This window comes from Egretta garzetta, unplaced genomic scaffold (genome assembly GCF_000687185.1).
Source record: "Egretta garzetta isolate BGI_Z169 unplaced genomic scaffold, ASM68718v1 scaffold36, whole genome shotgun sequence".
Lineage (NCBI taxonomy): Eukaryota > Metazoa > Chordata > Aves > Pelecaniformes > Ardeidae > Egretta > Egretta garzetta.
The window spans coordinates 737,142-754,327 of record NW_009259975.1 but is presented as its reverse complement, the minus strand read 5'-3'; the positions used below and the strand labels follow the sequence as shown (position 1 = coordinate 754,327).

The window sequence follows — 17,186 nt, the reverse complement described above, 5'->3', positions numbered from 1 at the left end:
CACTGAGGAGATCCAGTGTCAAGCAGTATTTATTCTTAAACTCACACATTAATAAGGATTTATGCTTTTATTAAAATACTGTATTGACAAAAGAACTGAATGCAATTAACAGCCTGCTAGACAGCATTTCAACTATCCTCTGGGGAAAGAAAAAAAAATTATCCTTGAGAAACCAGAAGTCCCTACTAATTAACTTATTCTACATTCAAGGGCCTGACTCCAACACAAAGGAAAAATGACAGCTAATGGGAACTACAACCAACCACAGAAATTCTAACAAAGTAAGATGGAAAAAATGGCCCTTCTGTTAAAGATATTTAAAAATTCCAATGAGCAAGTGATTCACATTAAGAAGTCTATAGAACATCATAAATATTTATGTAATATGAATTACAAGTTGGTTTAAAGAGGCACAACTACTTTTTCAACTTTGTACAGCTACTAAAACTTAACAAAACTTTTTTTCAGAAACAAATTGAAATTGTCATCAATTTTAGGACTGAAAATTATAACTTCACAGTTTTAGGTACTGCAGCTTCAGAAGGCCACAAAAAAATCTTTTAAGCTTTTTTTTTTTAAATAAGATAAGCTAATTTATATTAGTACTTCTTTAAAGTACAAAGAACAAACTACTAACATGAATTGACTATTAGCCATTGGAATAAGACTATCAAAATTCTGACTACTGCATTGCGATTTCTATCTGGGACTTGCAATTAATTCTACCTTTTCCAATGAAATAATCTCTCCAGGGTAAAATATGACATGACAGTGTTCTTTGTTACCAGAACAAAATTTTTAGTGTAATATTATATGGCCAGAGATAACATAATTAATCTGAATGTTAGAAGCCATTAATAGCTTCATCGTAGATTCTTCTAATTATATGACAAGTGAACTCAACACATTTGCTAGTAGCAAGAAAAATATAGAGAATAAAAAGATGTAATGTTTTTAATGTATAAATTTAACTTTAAATTACAAAATATTTTTTAGTAAGAATTTTTCAGAAATGTTAATGGAAGGTGGCTAGTTATTCTCTGGAAGCACATGAGAATTCAATTTAGTGGGTTATCTTACGTTACTGATTCAGGTATCACCACCAAAACTTGGAGTTTTCTGAGTATTCAGTTTAAATAAGTTAAAGGAAAGAGATATGAGAATAGGTAACAGGTGGCATAGTCATTAATTTAACAATGACCCTCATATTTAATAATTCTTTAGGTCCCATTTTCCAGATCCTGAAGAAAATAATCTTGAGATGCACAAGCAGCTACACTTGTCAGCAATTCCTCTGCAAGCTGTAGTAAGACATGGAGGTAAGATCAGAAAAGCTTCTTCCTAATAGTAGCATAGAGAGGAATACTATCTGAAATCTATAAGTAAACAACAAAACCATGAACTGTTTGCCATTTTTAAAGATTTTTTTTAATCAAAAGTGAAAAAAAGAGCATGACATTAACTTCTTTCCTATACATGTTTCTTCTCCTATACAGCATGATGTAATTTGCATCATGTGTTATTACAGCTCCATTGATAAACCTAACAAATTATAGATCTACTAATTGTAAATGGAACAGTTTCAAATATACATTTGACAGGAGGTTATTTCCACAGCTCATACTTGATATGGAAATGAAACTATCGAAATTATTTCTGCACTCGATTCTACTTTATAAGATATCAAGACATGTACTCTTCTTATCAATAGTAAACAATACTCTTAAACACTATTAGACTGTAATTTAGGAACTTATTTTGTCAATAACAATTTTTCTGAGCACAGCCAGCAGGTTAGTAGATATCCTTGAACAACTCTACCTAATGACAGCATCAACATACCTGTGAGATAGTCCTAGACTGTACCAGCTTGCTCCAGCAGAATCAAACTCAGGTTCGAAATAACAAAGGATTATAAGAGCAAAGCAATCAGAATAAAACACGTCTGTGAAGTCTGGCTGGTGTTATCTTCTCTTGACAACATTAAGCACTTAAACATTCATTTAAAATAAAACTACTCAGGCATGCACTTTTTTGAAATAGGCATTTCAAAATGTTTGTGGCCCCATTTTTAGTTTTTATTACTGGCAACAGATGATCACACTTGCTCTTAGTGGTAAGAATACTGTCCAATCATTCTGCACTTCCAGTTCAGCACATAAACTTTAGACTAGAGTTAAGTTTACTTAGAGGTCTGGACATTCTTTTTCACTGTATACTCTCAGAGTTCAGTAAGTAATTATTTATGATGAAGAACGTTAAATTCCTTAAAGAATTTTTTGTCATTGTTTCTTAATATAAAGGAACATTCCTCATAACCTAAATGGGTATGCATACATTATCTGCATAGCACACCCTATGTACTCAGCTCCTTGGCAAAACAATCATTATTTACAAATCCTGGTTTATAACCAAACAGTATTCTGAGAGCAGAATTTGCTTCTTTATGTAAATTGGGACCAACTCAGCTATGTGGTTTAACGTTCTCACAGCAACATCTGAAAGCAATCTTCCCCCGTACCTCACTCAGTGAGTCACTTCAGAAAACCCTTGCAAGCCCTCTGCTGGGCAGCTTCCGACCCCCTTAAAAAACCCTGGGTAACCTGGCATGGCCCTGGTCAAGCCATAAACATCTGGTGATTCACAACCTTTGATTTCTTCTCATGCTTCCCATGCATTCTTAAAACTTAAGTTCCAATAGCATTCAACTTAGTACATGCAGCCTGAACCATCAACAATTCTTGCCTAAATTCAAAATGTCATTTATAAAAATAACTCACAAAGACTTCAGATCTCTGAGTACAATGCTTGGTACGATTAACAGCTGTCCGCTTCTGCTGCCATCTTTGATCCATACCATTTTACATGCACTATAAACAGCATAATCGAAACTGATTTCTCAAGCAGCTCAACATACGGTATTTCGTATTCTTCTGAGAAAGTCAAAACTAATGATAAAACAGAATAAGAGTACTTTGTAAGATACCCACCCATACTTTGCACAGCCCAGATACACTATCTCCCACAGTCACAAGATTTTAAGTTCTAATGAAATGTGAAACGAGGTGTGAAACATTTGCCCGATTACGCTTTATTATATGGTCTACATTATGATCAAGCAAAATTTAACTACATAAGTTTTGAATACAAGCAGTGCTGTATTTGCAGGAATAATTTGATTTTATGTAATTAAGTGCACAACCAAAACTGTAGTAGACCTGGCACAATAAGGTACACGCAATAGTATCTGCCCTGTAACAAAAATTAGAGCATGAACAAAGGTCACGTACCCACTGCCTCAAGAAGAAAGTATTTAGCTCAGATTAATATTAAGTATTTGCTCTTTACTTTCCAGTTCCTCACATGTTTGACTTCACCTGATGGAAGCAGCCTTCGGTAGAGTCTCCCAACTCTCTTAAAACAATCTGAATGTGGCAAGCCATCAAAAGGGGAACGTCCAGCTTTCCCCAGCTGTATGTTACTGCCGCAATCCCTGTGCAGGAAACAGTAGCTGCAAACAGGCTGGATCAAGAAACTGATACAGTTGAAATCTAAGCCAGAAGAAATGAACGGAACAATTGGTTTCCAACTGGTCGGTTCCCAGCTCTGGTCTCCTAGATGGCCGCTTGAGCACTGCTGGCAGGAGGGAGCAAGGAGGCACCTGTGCAGAAGGGAAGCCAGGACCAACCCTTTCAGCAGCAGTCTACACCCAGGTGACCTGCCGTGACCACCAGGCCCCACAGGCTTCTTCCAGACTTCTACAGCATGAAAACCCTCTGGTCCTCAGGCAGGAACAGTACTCCCCGTGTTTCACAGTGTTTGAATGCTTAAAGATCAGTCAGCTACAAGTGACAAAATATTAAGGCAAGTTTGACTTAAGATACTGTGCTTAAAACAAAAAAAGGAGACAGAAGAGTACTTTTACTGTCTCAATAAATAAATAGCGATTCCTTTCCTCAAAGGACAGCGATACCCAAAAGCAGTATCCAAGGGCGCTCCCAAAAGCTGAGAACTCTGGGGGGAAAAAAAAGAGTATTCCTCTACTTTGCTGCCTAAACTAAATTGCAGTATCAAAAAAATTGAACTTCAGAGAAAAAACAAAACTAAATTTTGTCAGGGCTTTTTTTTAAAGCTTAAATTAGTAACTTGAGACCTAGGTCACTCATCCAGCTGCTGCTTTTAGAAGTCTTTAGAGTAACTCCAGTTAAAGGCACGTCCATTTCTCCACTTATGTATCTTACCACTTTTATGCACTGGATATGATACAGTTGGATGTCAAGTTCTAAGTGCAAATTTAAACATAAAAAGTACATAATTTCCATTATTTACCAGTGAACTCTGATCAGAGCCTTCATAAAGTATGCATTTCATTTATAATAAATGTAATTATAAAGATTTTAAAAGTATTTTATCAGCATATCTAGTATTCTCTAAATTCAATTACTAAAACTAACCTATTTAGTATTACCTAACTTTCTAAAGGTAGGTTAAAAAAAATTTCTGCTGTAGAGGTTGTCGCTTCTTACTAGAAGTTGAAAGCTGTCACAAATTGCCCATTTCTACATACATATACTGTCAGATGGATACAAAGTCATTTCTACACCATTTACAAGAGAATAATAAAGTATCTGATACTTCATAGCTGATAAAAATTACGCTGATTTCAAATGGCAGGGGACTAACACCTCCTGGTGTTTAGTATATTTTTCTAAACAGAATGGTAAATATCTAAATCAGTAGAAAATAACTTACACTGTTTTCTATTTCAAAATTTTAAGCTTCCTAAGCCTTAGTTTACCTAAAATTGGATACAAAGAAACAGAGTACAGCACAGCGTATGAACAAAAATATCTGGACACAGTTTGAGATTTGAGTGTTTTCAAATGCATTAAAATTAAGTACTACAAAACACCCTTGCACAAAACCCCGCTAACGGAAAGGATTCATTAACTGTGTTCATTGCTTTAAGGGAAATTAAACAAAAAGTATTAACTCACTAATTAGTAAGTTGTTTAAAAATATGAAGGGTTCAGAAAGCACAGATCTATTTCTCACTACCTGTAAGTTCTAACAGATTTTTAACGTCAATTTTTTACCGGTTTTTTTCTCTTCACCAATCATTTTATAACCAAACTTCAAAGCCTCCACATTCTCATATGAGATTTTGCACAAGTTCTTCAGAGTACCTGTTATATTTGACAAAGGAAATAGTCAAGAACAGGTTCGTTAGTGCTTAGTACTGCAGTACAGTCACTCTAGCTCAACAGCAGGCAACGAGACTTCAGAAATGAGTCATGTCACAGAAGCTGACTTCCTACTGCTTGCCAGACCCAATAAAAATATATTAACTTTTTCCTCTGAATACACTTTCACAGTAATGCACTGGTGATAGTCAAAGAGTAAAAAAACAACTACATCAGTGCAGAAAGTTTCAATACTTACACAGGAGCACAAATATATCTAAAGCAAGGCAGTGTCAAGATTTTGCATCAAGACTGCACACACTTAAAACATGCAAGAGCAAGGAAAAAGAAGTTTGTGTCACCATACCTAACAGTTTCTTCCAAGACTTGATAAGAGACTTTGCTAACGATGTAACTTCTTCATCTGTGCTTTGCTTGCGTATCGCATTCACTGACATTCCAATTCTGGTAGACTGCAAGAGAAATAAAAATAAACACTGTAAAAGGTGACATGAAGATAATTTAACTAGTAAAGATATAAAAAGTTGTATTTTGACATCATTTCTTAAAAGTATCTTTTTTCCTTTGTTTTTGGTTTTGTGTTTTCTTTCTTTTTCTTTTTTTTTTTTTTAAACAATATCAGGATGAAATGTTGCAAGCCTTTGCAAAACTTATTTTGACAACATGGATATTTTAAAGAGAAATACGACAGTACTACCATTTGTTTCCATCACAGAAGTTCGTGGCTGGGGGAAGTGAGGCAGGAGGATTAAGGGGAGTCAATCAGAAGATTTTTGCTCCCAAACCATTTCGAAAATCTCTGCAGAACTACTTATCTAAACTAAGTATGACATTCAAAACATCTAAGAATGCAAAAATCACATATACATCTTAATGTTTTATAAAATGTTTAGCAAAGGTTCTAGCCTCAAAACCTTATTTTTCTGTGAAGCGGTGACTGTATTTATATTTCGGCATGATCAGAAGCTTGACAGCTGCTTCAGTGACTTCGTACTCTTAGAATTCCCATTTAGCGGTTGTGGAAGAAGCTGTAGTATCAGTTGGGAGCGACCACGTTTTAGATTCCCAATAATTTTGGCAGTACTGAAATTCTTTAAAATCTTAAGCACAGAGGGTTCTGCTTTTAGATAGAAACAGCAAGACTAGCCTACCCCTCTGAAAAGGCCAAGACAGTGACAGCCTTTAAACCTTTGGCACTACTGCCACCTACAGAGTGAAATGAATTTACAATGCGATCCTTTTAAGACTCCTAAGATGAGGACACAAATTTAGTTCTACAGCAATAAAAGTTTCATTTTAGAAGACTTCTGATTAACGTGTTAATCTAACAAGTAGAACATTTCCACACTTTTAATTTCATGAGATGAGAAAAGTATTTAACAATACAAGTAAGTATTTTATTAACATTCTGTATTTTGATTGATGACTAAATTCTTTAAATTGTTCTTAAGATGCTCGGTTTTGCTGCATTTACTTTTTACAGGATACCCTAAATATAAATTATTCTACTTACTTTTGCAGCAGTTCATCATAAATTTCCTTCTCCTTTAAAGGAAATCTAAATCTTTCTGGCTCGCTAAAAATGGAAATGATTTGTTCCTGTAAATTACTCCTTACAACCCACACAACACTTTTTGGGGCACCATGGATGTGCTAAATGACTGGAAATGTACTGACGTATTCAGTAGCTATTTCAGCAAAGGAAACACATCAGATAAGCTCAGGTCTGAGCATGAGCTTTAAACACGTATCTTGAATTAAAGAAAACAGATGGTTACTCACCTGCAACTAAAGTATTTCAAGATGGACTCTGCTCACTCAGACTAACAGTACTGGCCAACTCTCCTGACATGTTAAGCACATACTCTGGACATTATGTTCAGACAATAAAGAATAACATGTGCTTGGAACTCCATAAAATACTCATGATACCTGAATGAGAAAAATGTATCTACAAAAAAAAAGGCAACTCTGCACTGATAACTGGGCACAGCCACAGCCTACTTTTGTCAGCAAAAAGAAAACACACCAATTTACAGACTTAGGGAAGTAAAACACAGAAACTCAAGCAAAACTCAAAATTGACTGGATAAATCAACTTCCTCTGATCACACAAGAGAAAGAGACTATGGTGACTGTCTAAACTGCCGGCTTTCCTGAGACAGTGCATAAAGATCATTCATTTGTTTGGTTTTATAGAGTGCTTGATCTGGCCTGTCCTAAAGTGAAGGGAAGGAATGATCTACTAACTTATTTGCCTGCAAACTGACACAGGTAATCACAAAAGATCAGTATTATATTATCAAAATGACTCTGCTTCAGTGACAAACAAGCTGTCAGCATTTAACATTTCTTCAGTCTCCAGCCTGTGGAGCTGTTCTTGTGAGAACCATTTTAAGTGGAAAACTCCGGTATTTTTGCCTAGCCCAGTCTAACCTGCAGAATCCCTTTATGTCTGTGCCAGTTTGTAAGTATACGAAAACCTTCCTCACCCTGTCCAAAATGCATCTTCAATGTAACTTCAAATGGAACTTCAAATTCTAGAGCACTTTTCATCTGCTTTCTGAGAGTAAAGAGGCTCAGAGAGAGCGTAAGACAGCTGTTTCCACCCCTGAAGCATTCAAGCTGTAGGCCAAGCAGCCTTCACTTGGTACGAGCAAGAGTTAGCATAGGTAACCTACGACTGAACCCAAAACAAAGCATATGGTGGCAGCTGCTCTTCTCTAAACCAGATCAAATGAGAGAGCCTTAAGGAACCTGGGGGGAGCCTGGGGAAGAAAAGCAACCACTGAGGCAAGCAGAGGTGTTACCAACTTTAAATTGTAAGAGAGTATGAGCATAGAGACTTGGTGAGCACCTGGACCAAAACAGAGCCAAATCAACCCCTGAAGAATAACCACCTCCAGGTTCCCAGGTCTCCCCAGCTCGCCAATGAACTGGCAAGAAGGACTGTACATGGCAGCCTAGTTCTGCATACGCGTGTGTAATATCCAGCAAAACCTGTTTGTTAAAATAAAGACTGTCTGTCTCACTCACTGTTTAGCTGCGCACAGCTGGCACCAGGGACATGACGCCTTTAATACTGTGTGGCTGCAAAACAGATTTGCAATTCTGACCACTGGACAAATCATGTGTGAGGACAGCTACTGGCTCCTTGCCTAGCTGAGCAAGGATCAGCTTGCTTACCCAAAACTCATTAGATATGACTCAGTTCTATTATTGTCTGTAACCACTTCAGTTTTCTGTGACAAAAGTCAGAGAAAGACACAAGATACAAGCAGAAGTCCAGACTACTGATGTGCACCTTCCTATTCTACATACCTGTAAATTGCTCAGAGGACATGACCAGCTCAGACTGAAGCAACGGTCACGTTAGCGGAAATAAAGTCACTTCTCTTAACACACAGGAATAATGAAACTATCACATCTGCTAGCAGTGCTTTTCTCAATGTAGCCAGCTTTCAAAACTGCTTAAAAATGGGTGTGGAAATAAGCTTTTCACTTGCATCCTGCATTTCATTAGTTCAAATGCATCAATAGATACCTCAGCCTACACAGAGGAAGTTAGTGCTCACTTTCTCATGATCATCACCCTTCTTGACATCAGCACACTCAGGATCCACTACCAGAACGAAGCATATGATTACTCTGCATTTCAACTGTTGCTCTGGGCCCTCCACTGATTGAGCCAATTTGGGAGACTAACAGAAAATTTATGGCAGACTTTACATATTCATGAAACTCTCAACATAAATAATGTTAAGTTGAGTCTAAACATGTTGCTAAATGCAATCTTATGCAGTGGAACTGTTCTGAATAATACAGCAGTGGATACTTAAGAAAAACTTCTTAACTAAGCTGCAGTCAATCTACTACACAAGAGTACGCTAAAATACCTGATCCCTTTAGAACTACTATAATACAGAGAAACTTCTTTACAAACTCATATGGTGCCCGCCCCAACACAGATTAAAAACAATCTTTTACTGCAAATATTATTTTCACTCTAAAAACTAGCTTCTGTCATATGGATGAGAACAAGCAAGCTTCTTTCAAATAGGATAGCAAACTGGACAGAATTAATACGCAACCCTGTATAAATTAAGTCAGGGTCACACAAGTGCCCTAAAAGGCAGACAAGTTGAGTTTGTTTGCACTTAGCAAGACTAAGAGTCCTCCTCTGTTGATAACATTACAAAGGTTTTCATTGCAACTAAAAAAAGTGTAAGTTATCTACTTGTACATTCTTCAGATCCTCACGGTTCAAGAGTAGAAAAGCTCTCTGTAAAGCTTCTCCTTCTAGTCTCATTCTTCACACTAAGCAGAACAGGTTGGCACAGCAGCATTTACAGAATATCCAGAGCACTTGCAGAGATATTTTTTCATTCCAAAGGCAAAAAACAGTATTACACAAATACTTTGTATTAAGACCTGGACAAAGAAACTCAAAGGAATCAGGTTAACAGGTTTTTTTCCCAGGTTTTGTTGTTGTTTTGTGGGGGGCTTGAGGGGTGGTTTTTTTCAGTGGGGTGTTGTTTTGGGGTTTTTTTAAGGAAGGAGGCAGGACATGGGGGAGAAGGTTGCAGCATCATAGCAGCCATGCTTATTCATGCATGAAGGTGACACTTTCAAATTCCTATTTTCTGTCACAAACAGCATTAGTAATAACGTACTAAGCACATTCTGCAAATACACAGGATACATATGTCAAGAATGACATTGCTACTCACACTTAAGATTTGAATTTTATAGCTAATTCTGTATCTGTGACCATTAACTGTCACTTTGAAAAAAATTACTTTTCAGTCTCTTCCAATTTAAGTGGCTACCCACAGCAAATCAGGTCTTAACATTTACCTCTGCCATTTGAAAACTTTCAAAGAGATAGGAAATAACTAGTTACTTTGGAACAGAAGTTGTTCATTGATGAACTACATGACAAACTCTGAAACTTGACATGCAAATAAAGTTCACTGAGTTACTTTTTGAAAGAATTTATAAATAATATATAAATTACTACATTAGAGATGTAGATATAAGCAAGATTAGAGAGAGTATGCATGCAAGTGAGAGAGATTGTACCACACCATCACTCCCGCCCGGGGGAGTAAAAGGGGAGTAGTAGTAATAGTAGTATAGTTACCTTAAGAAATACACTACCCAGAGTTATGTGGGAAACAAAACAAAACAAAAAAAAAACAACAACAAAAAAAAAAAAAAACCCCAACCAAAAAAAACCCAAAAAAAAACTGCTGGAAAGGATTCCATTTTAATCCTTTTTATTTGAAAAAAAAAAAAAAAAAACAAAAAAAAAAAAAAAAAAGGGAAATGGTCAAATACAACTTGCCTGAAGATATGAACTATGTTTTTCCTCACTTACAATCCAAAACCAGAACTAACTACATAAGAAAAGAAGGTATCAGCTGTAATCGGGTGCGTTCTCCTTCAGAAGGAAGGAAACACATCACATTTGTGTTAGTAAGAACCTAAGATTATACGTAGGGTAAGGTTATAAGCAGTTCTTCCCCTTTGTCTATGACAAAATTCACTATTTTCATATTAAACAGAAAGATAAGCTTTAAGAGCTTGCTACTGGAAGAAAACAATTAAGGTAAGTGCCCTAAATCAGGGTGAAATAAGACTAGTTATCCTGTAACAACACTGATTCTTCCAAGGAGTTTCTATGTAAGTATCTACTTTAATAATGCAACCTTCTTCCAAATTTGCTGTCTTCACCTTCATCATTATGGAGTTAATATTTGCAACATAACAACAATAAGAAAATCATACCTGTAACAACTCAAGGGTCATGGGAATATTTTTAAGCTCCTTCAGTAAATCAAGAGCTCCAGCCTGCAAAAAAGAAAGGAAAAAATAAGTCAATTTAGTAGCAATCAGATACTTTAAATGTAGTACATACCCTCATCTACCTTCAAGGTTCCAGACTGGATTCAAGCCATCAGTTCCTAACTTATCCACAGAACAACTCTAGGGCAAGGAGTGTTCTGCTTCACAAACTCTAAGCATTAACAGGCCTTAACTCATAAATCAAAGTATTCACTCAAAGACTAAAGTAGTTTTATCCCTTATAATTCAAATGTCAATTAAAGCATTTTGTCAGTTACTACTTAACCAACATACATCCTCAAGAAAACAGCCTCAAGGGCTCACTTAACAGCATCAGAAACAAGCCAGACAACAACAGCAATTTTCAGTTCAGAACAACCTCAGCTGTTTTAACTCAAGAACTTGGAGTTGAGAAGCTCTGCATAGTCCATCAATAATACATATGGATATATATATGCACATATAACTATATATATAAAATATATACACCCAACATTCTTAACTGTATTTGCAGTGGTGTGGTACAGCCAGAAAAGTTTACTGGTTTAAAAACCGTGAGCAGATTACACTGTATTACTAGGACACAGCTATAGGTTCCCTAGTAGAAAAAGACAACTTTGTTGAGTGTGTCTACCAGCAAATGCCCAAATAAAAAAAGTTCAGCAAGACTTGCCCTATTAAGTTTAAATATTAGTTCAATGATACACATGGTTTAGGCTGCACAGGCTAGTGCAGACAACACTCTTCAGCCCATACCAAACTGGCCAAGCATCAACATGTTCCAAACTAGAAGCCAGAGCCCATCCTAATGTGCTGCAACATCTGAGCTAATGCGCTTGTTTATTATTCAGCTGTCATGGGTTCTTCTTTTTTCCTTTTCCCCTGCTAAGACTATAAGGAAAGGTACAAACTTTGTAAGCAGCAACTTTCTAGACAGATGAGTTAATTTCAGAGATTGTACTGCTAAGCATTAATAAACTGTACACACAGCTACCCTGACTAACAACTCATTCTTTGGCTATGTTGGCCTTACTTCAAAAAAAAAAAAAAAAAGTTTTCACAAATGTGAGCTCCATAGTTTACTTCAACCTCTACATCCTTGATGATTTACCACCTCTACTTAAGTAAAGCTCTGTACCATCCACTTCTTCCTGTGTACACAGGTTGTCACACTACAGCAACTTCCTAAAGGTTGAGATGATTTTGCTGTTACTGAAGTGCATATGGTTCTGAACCTGTGAGCTATGAACAGCCAGAAGGCAACCGCCTTTGCATACAAGAGGCCACTCTACCCAGGCTAACCCCATTGCCTTCCCCCCCTCCCCCTCCCCCCACTTTTTTTTTAATGCATGAGGTTTGGAAATAAACCCCACAAAATCTCCATCTTGCAGGTCTTTGGAATTTGATTCCTTTCTCTTTCCTTGCCTCTCTCTCAACTCATCCTATTTTGCTTACTTTAATACGCCTTTTGTTTGCCTTCATTTTTAAATTCTCCCTAATCAACTTCTAATATGACACCTGTTGCAAGGAAACTCTCCTCTTCTCCTGGTGCATCTGCAGGTCTTACGATTTAACCACTAAAGATAGCACATAAAATAACCACCAAGAGGCTGAGGAAGATGAAAGTGGAACTTGTGTCACATCCAAGCAGGCACAGCTTTGAACGCTTTCAAATATATGCTATAACCTCTGTTTTTTAAATATATCTGACAGCAAAGAAGCCTCTAAAAACAAACATTTCACTATGTCCCACCTTACAAAAACCCAATTCACTTGTAAAACTGAAGTTTTACTATTTTGCCATCATATTAAAAAGTCTTATTTAGCTTTTATTTGTGATACACAAAACTTCTCCAGTTTTAACCACAGAATTTTAGCAGCAATGATGCAACACTGGGAAATGTCATGCTGTTTTCAGGTGCTAAATTGAGTTAGCATACTAAACCATTTCCTTCTCTTAACAGCCATAAGCACGGTTTCTTCTGCACAAAATAGATCCAAGTAAAGCAAGTTAACTCTCTTCACTGCTACAAAACAAAATCAAATTCAAGAACATTTTCTTAGCTGAAACAAAACGAATTACAAAAGTCAACGTGCCATTATCAAAAATATAACCCGGTAACACTTACCTCCAAACCAAGTAAGTTATTAGCAAACAGTACACAGTATGGGATTTCAAAGAAATATAACCCGGTAACACTTACCTCCAAACCAAATTAGCAAACAGTACACAGTATGGGATTTCAAAACAAACACAGGTTATTGTAGTCTGCAATTTCAGCGTAACAATGATACTGTAATGCAAAGTAGCACTCTCTTCATCTCGTCTTAGAAATACAGCCTCATCAACTCAACACTTTTTCATAACCACTTTTCTTAGCATAAAATCAAGTGCCCCCTTTTCCTCAAAACCAGAGTGGAAGTTGCACAGTAAAACTTGTAATTAATATTTTTCTAATGTAAGACTTCTCTGCTTAAAAATCCCCAACCATTAAGAACATTATTATAAATCTTCTTTTAAAGGCATTTCAATACTTCTGTGGAACATGAAAGGCAATGTCCCATTCCACTAGGCTGGTTGGCTTCCAGTATGCTTCTCTCAGTTGATCAGATCATAACACCAGAATGACGTTCTATATTCCTATTTTAAAGCTATGCTTCAGGCAACAGAAAACAGAGTACGTTTCTGAAGACAGCAGAGCTATCCAGTTATAATTCTTTTCTACTTAAGGGAGCAAAAATTTCATAACATGGGCAATTTTACATTTTCTTCTCTAAACTTACGCAACCAGTTTTTATTTTTTTTAATCCATGGGCGCAACCTTATTTTTCATACCTACTCATTACAGCAGCTTAGTGAAAAAGTGCACTTAAGTACAACAAAAGCTATAAGGAAGGCAACTACACGTGTTCTAATCCAATCATAGTTATTCTGAAGGAGGAGTAATATCTATCTCAAGCACACAACTGGTACTTGGAGTAACAGCAGACATATGTATCTCACAGTGTATTAAATACAATATTGCATTATTATTTTGTCCTTCAAAACAAAAGAACTGCATATACCACTCCGCTAAAATAGTTATGAAATCTGCTCAGCTACAATTAAATCCTTAGTCAAGGCAAATCACCAAGAGTCTGACTCAGGAAGGGTGTCTACACCGACTGCCTTTTCAACTCATCAAAAGAAATGCCAAACAGCACGTCGCCACAAGTCACAGCGTCACTTTTTGTATAAGAGATGAAGCATGTCTTGCCATCTGAGTCTTGACAACTTCAGAGTGAAAAATACCAAAGCTTTTTTTTTTTTCTTTTATTGATGGGTATTATCAAATCATTCTCACTCAAAGACATACACCAAATACCTGTTCTCCTTGAGTAAAAATGGAAAAACGAATAGAAGAGGTTGTCAGGAACATCCATTATCCAGTGGGTACTTAAGTATGAATGCTTCATATTTGTGAGACAATGAAGTACCTCTTCATAGAAATGATCTTAATTTTGCTAAAGTTAGCATTTTAACTGCAGGGTGGGATTAGGTAGGAAATTGTCCTGGTTTTGGCTGGGACAGAGTTAATTTTCTTCCTAATAGCTGGCATAGTGCTGTGTTTTGGATTCAGTACTAGAAGAATGTTGATAACACACCACTGGTTTAGTTGTTGCTAAGCAGGGCTTACACTAAGTCAAGGACTTTTCAGCTTCCCCTGCTCTGCCAGGGGCACAAGAAGCTGGGAGGGGGCACAGCCAGGACAGCTGACCCCAACTGGCCAAAGGGCTATTCCAGACCATATAACATCATGCTCAGTACAGAAACTGGGAGGAGTTGGCCAGGGAGCAGCAACCCTTGCTTGGGGACGGGCTGGGCATCGGTCAGTGGGTGGTAAGCAATTACATTGTGCATCACTTGTTTTGCATACTCTTTTATCATTATTATTATTATTATCCTCTGCTGTTTTATTAAACTGTCTTTATCTCAACCCACACGTTTTACTTTTTTTCTGATTCTCTCCCCCCTCTCACTGAGGGGGGGAGGGGAGCGAGGGAGCAGCTGTGTGATCAGCTGCCTGATGGGTTAAACCACAAAAAAATCACACCGGGCAACTGAAGAACAAATACCTCTACAAATGACAGAGACTGACAAGAAAAACACAGAGACACCTCCTGGGTTAAATACTGATGTACTTCCTCTCCTATCATACAGCTAAGGGTTTTTATCACAGTATACACATGTGCTGTGGATAAACTGTCCTATCTCCACTATCAGCCGCAGACGCAGCTCAAGTCCTCTGCCTTAGAAGGTTTTTAAGACAGCATCAAACTCACAACAGAGCCACTTGTGTGTGATATGGAGCTGCAACGAATGAGCTCTGTTCCAGCAAAGTTCAAAAGCGCAACCACTTCTGGTGCTGCCCGTGCTCTCGCTCCTGGGACAGGGGTGAAGATGATGGCCCAGCCGCTGGCCCCCACCCAGCTGTGTGTGCTGGGTGCACATCAGACCCACGCTGACCCCAGTAAGGACATTGTGCTGCTCCCTAGAGCCCTGAAAGTTAATTATCTTACACACGCCAAGAGCGTGAATACGCGTCCTCAGCTGCTGCTAGGAATTACATCCAAACTCCCAAGCCTCCCAGATCACAGAGAAATACACTGTAGTCACCAGGAACATCTCTGGTTTCGCTGCAGTGATGCTCCCCAGCGTCAACAGTCATTCCCATATTACCTGGGAACTGACATTTTCCTTCTATTGTCAGAAGTTCTTCCAAAAAAATTGAATTAACTGCACTTCATCATTCTCACTGCCACAATACTGAAATATTTTAGAGTTGGTATGTTTTCATCTTTTCAACACCTCATAGGAAGGAACCACGACTCCAATTTTGGAGTCAGGAAAGTGAGACTGAAATCTTTTGTGCTGAAAAAGCATGAGGAATAGAAATAAAGAGGGAGGGGACAAAAATGATAAAATTAATCAAGTGAATAAACACTGGTTGTAAAAATTTTTTTCCACTAGGCGAGGCTCCTGTTTCCACACTGTACCATTCCAGGGTTCAAATGTATCAGGGCTAAACCATACAGTACTATGGGACATCAAGGATTCCGAAACACAACAAAGCATGGCCTGTGTGTACTTGCAATGAATTTGTTTGGATTCTGGACCAGCTTTCCTTGGTTTTATACAATCAGCATAGTCTATAAATATGCAAATCTTACTTTAAAATGTTATTCATAATTTCCATTATCTTAAACAGCAAACAACAAAAAAAAAATCTGCTGCACCAAGACTTCTATAAACTAAAATTCCATATAGCTCAGTTCTGAATTATCACTGATATTGAGCATTTAATGCACTATCATAACACACAGAAAAATTTTAAGTACTAAAATAACAGTTTGTAGGAAGAGCAGCAATCCCAAATACACAAGTTACAAGAGAGTAACAATATGCCCACCTGATACAGAAGTGGTAAAGGGAGCTTATAATTTATTTGTATACTGTTTTATGTGCAATCATAATCAGGTATGTGGCAGTTGCCACACACTTTGATTTTACTTATTTTGACGTTTTGTAGGGATGGTATAAACTTACATGAGAATAACATGTGAAGTAAGCTAACTGACTTCTACCCAACTGAATTCCATCTCTATTCTGAGGCAGAATTACCTGAATTAACAAACGTGGTAAAAATTACATTCGTACTTTGTTTCAGGTTTAAAAACAACAACAAAAGGTGGCTCACGTCCCCGATCCGCTTCAGAAGTTTGCCCACGCAACCCTGGCCGCCCAGCCTCAGCAGGCTTAGGGTTCCTCACTAACTGACTTCTACCCAACTGAATTCCATCTCTATTCTGAGGCAGAATTACCTGAATTAACAAACGTGGTAAAAATTACATTCGTACTTTGTTTCAGGTTTAAAAACAACAACAAAAGGTGGCTCACGTCCCCGATCCGCTTCAGAAGTTTGCCCACGCAACCCTGGCCGCCCAGCCTCAGCAGGCTTAGGGTTCCTCACTCACGCTTTTAGCTTGCACGCCGCGGGTGAGACAGCAGCCCTCCTCCTTGGAAGCAAACCCGGCCCGCCCGGAGCAGCCTGCCTCCGCGGGCGTCCTCCCCTGGCTGACGGGGCGTCCCACACC

At 37.7% G+C, this 17,186-nt stretch overlaps 1 protein-coding gene across 1 annotated transcript in view; it reads right to left on the bottom strand.

Annotated features, from left to right (window-relative positions):
* Positions 1 to 17,186, bottom strand: part of TCEA1 (transcription elongation factor A1) — a 33,887-nt gene that overhangs the window by 13,041 nt on the left and 3,660 nt on the right. The window contains exons 3-5 of the mRNA XM_035895880.1: positions 10,995 to 11,057; positions 5,551 to 5,656; positions 5,097 to 5,186 (exon numbers count right to left, since the gene is read on the bottom strand). Coding sequence (XP_035751773.1) covers positions 5,097 to 5,186; positions 5,551 to 5,656; positions 10,995 to 11,057 — 259 coding nt within the window. The remainder of the gene's footprint in view (positions 1 to 5,096; positions 5,187 to 5,550; positions 5,657 to 10,994; positions 11,058 to 17,186) is intronic.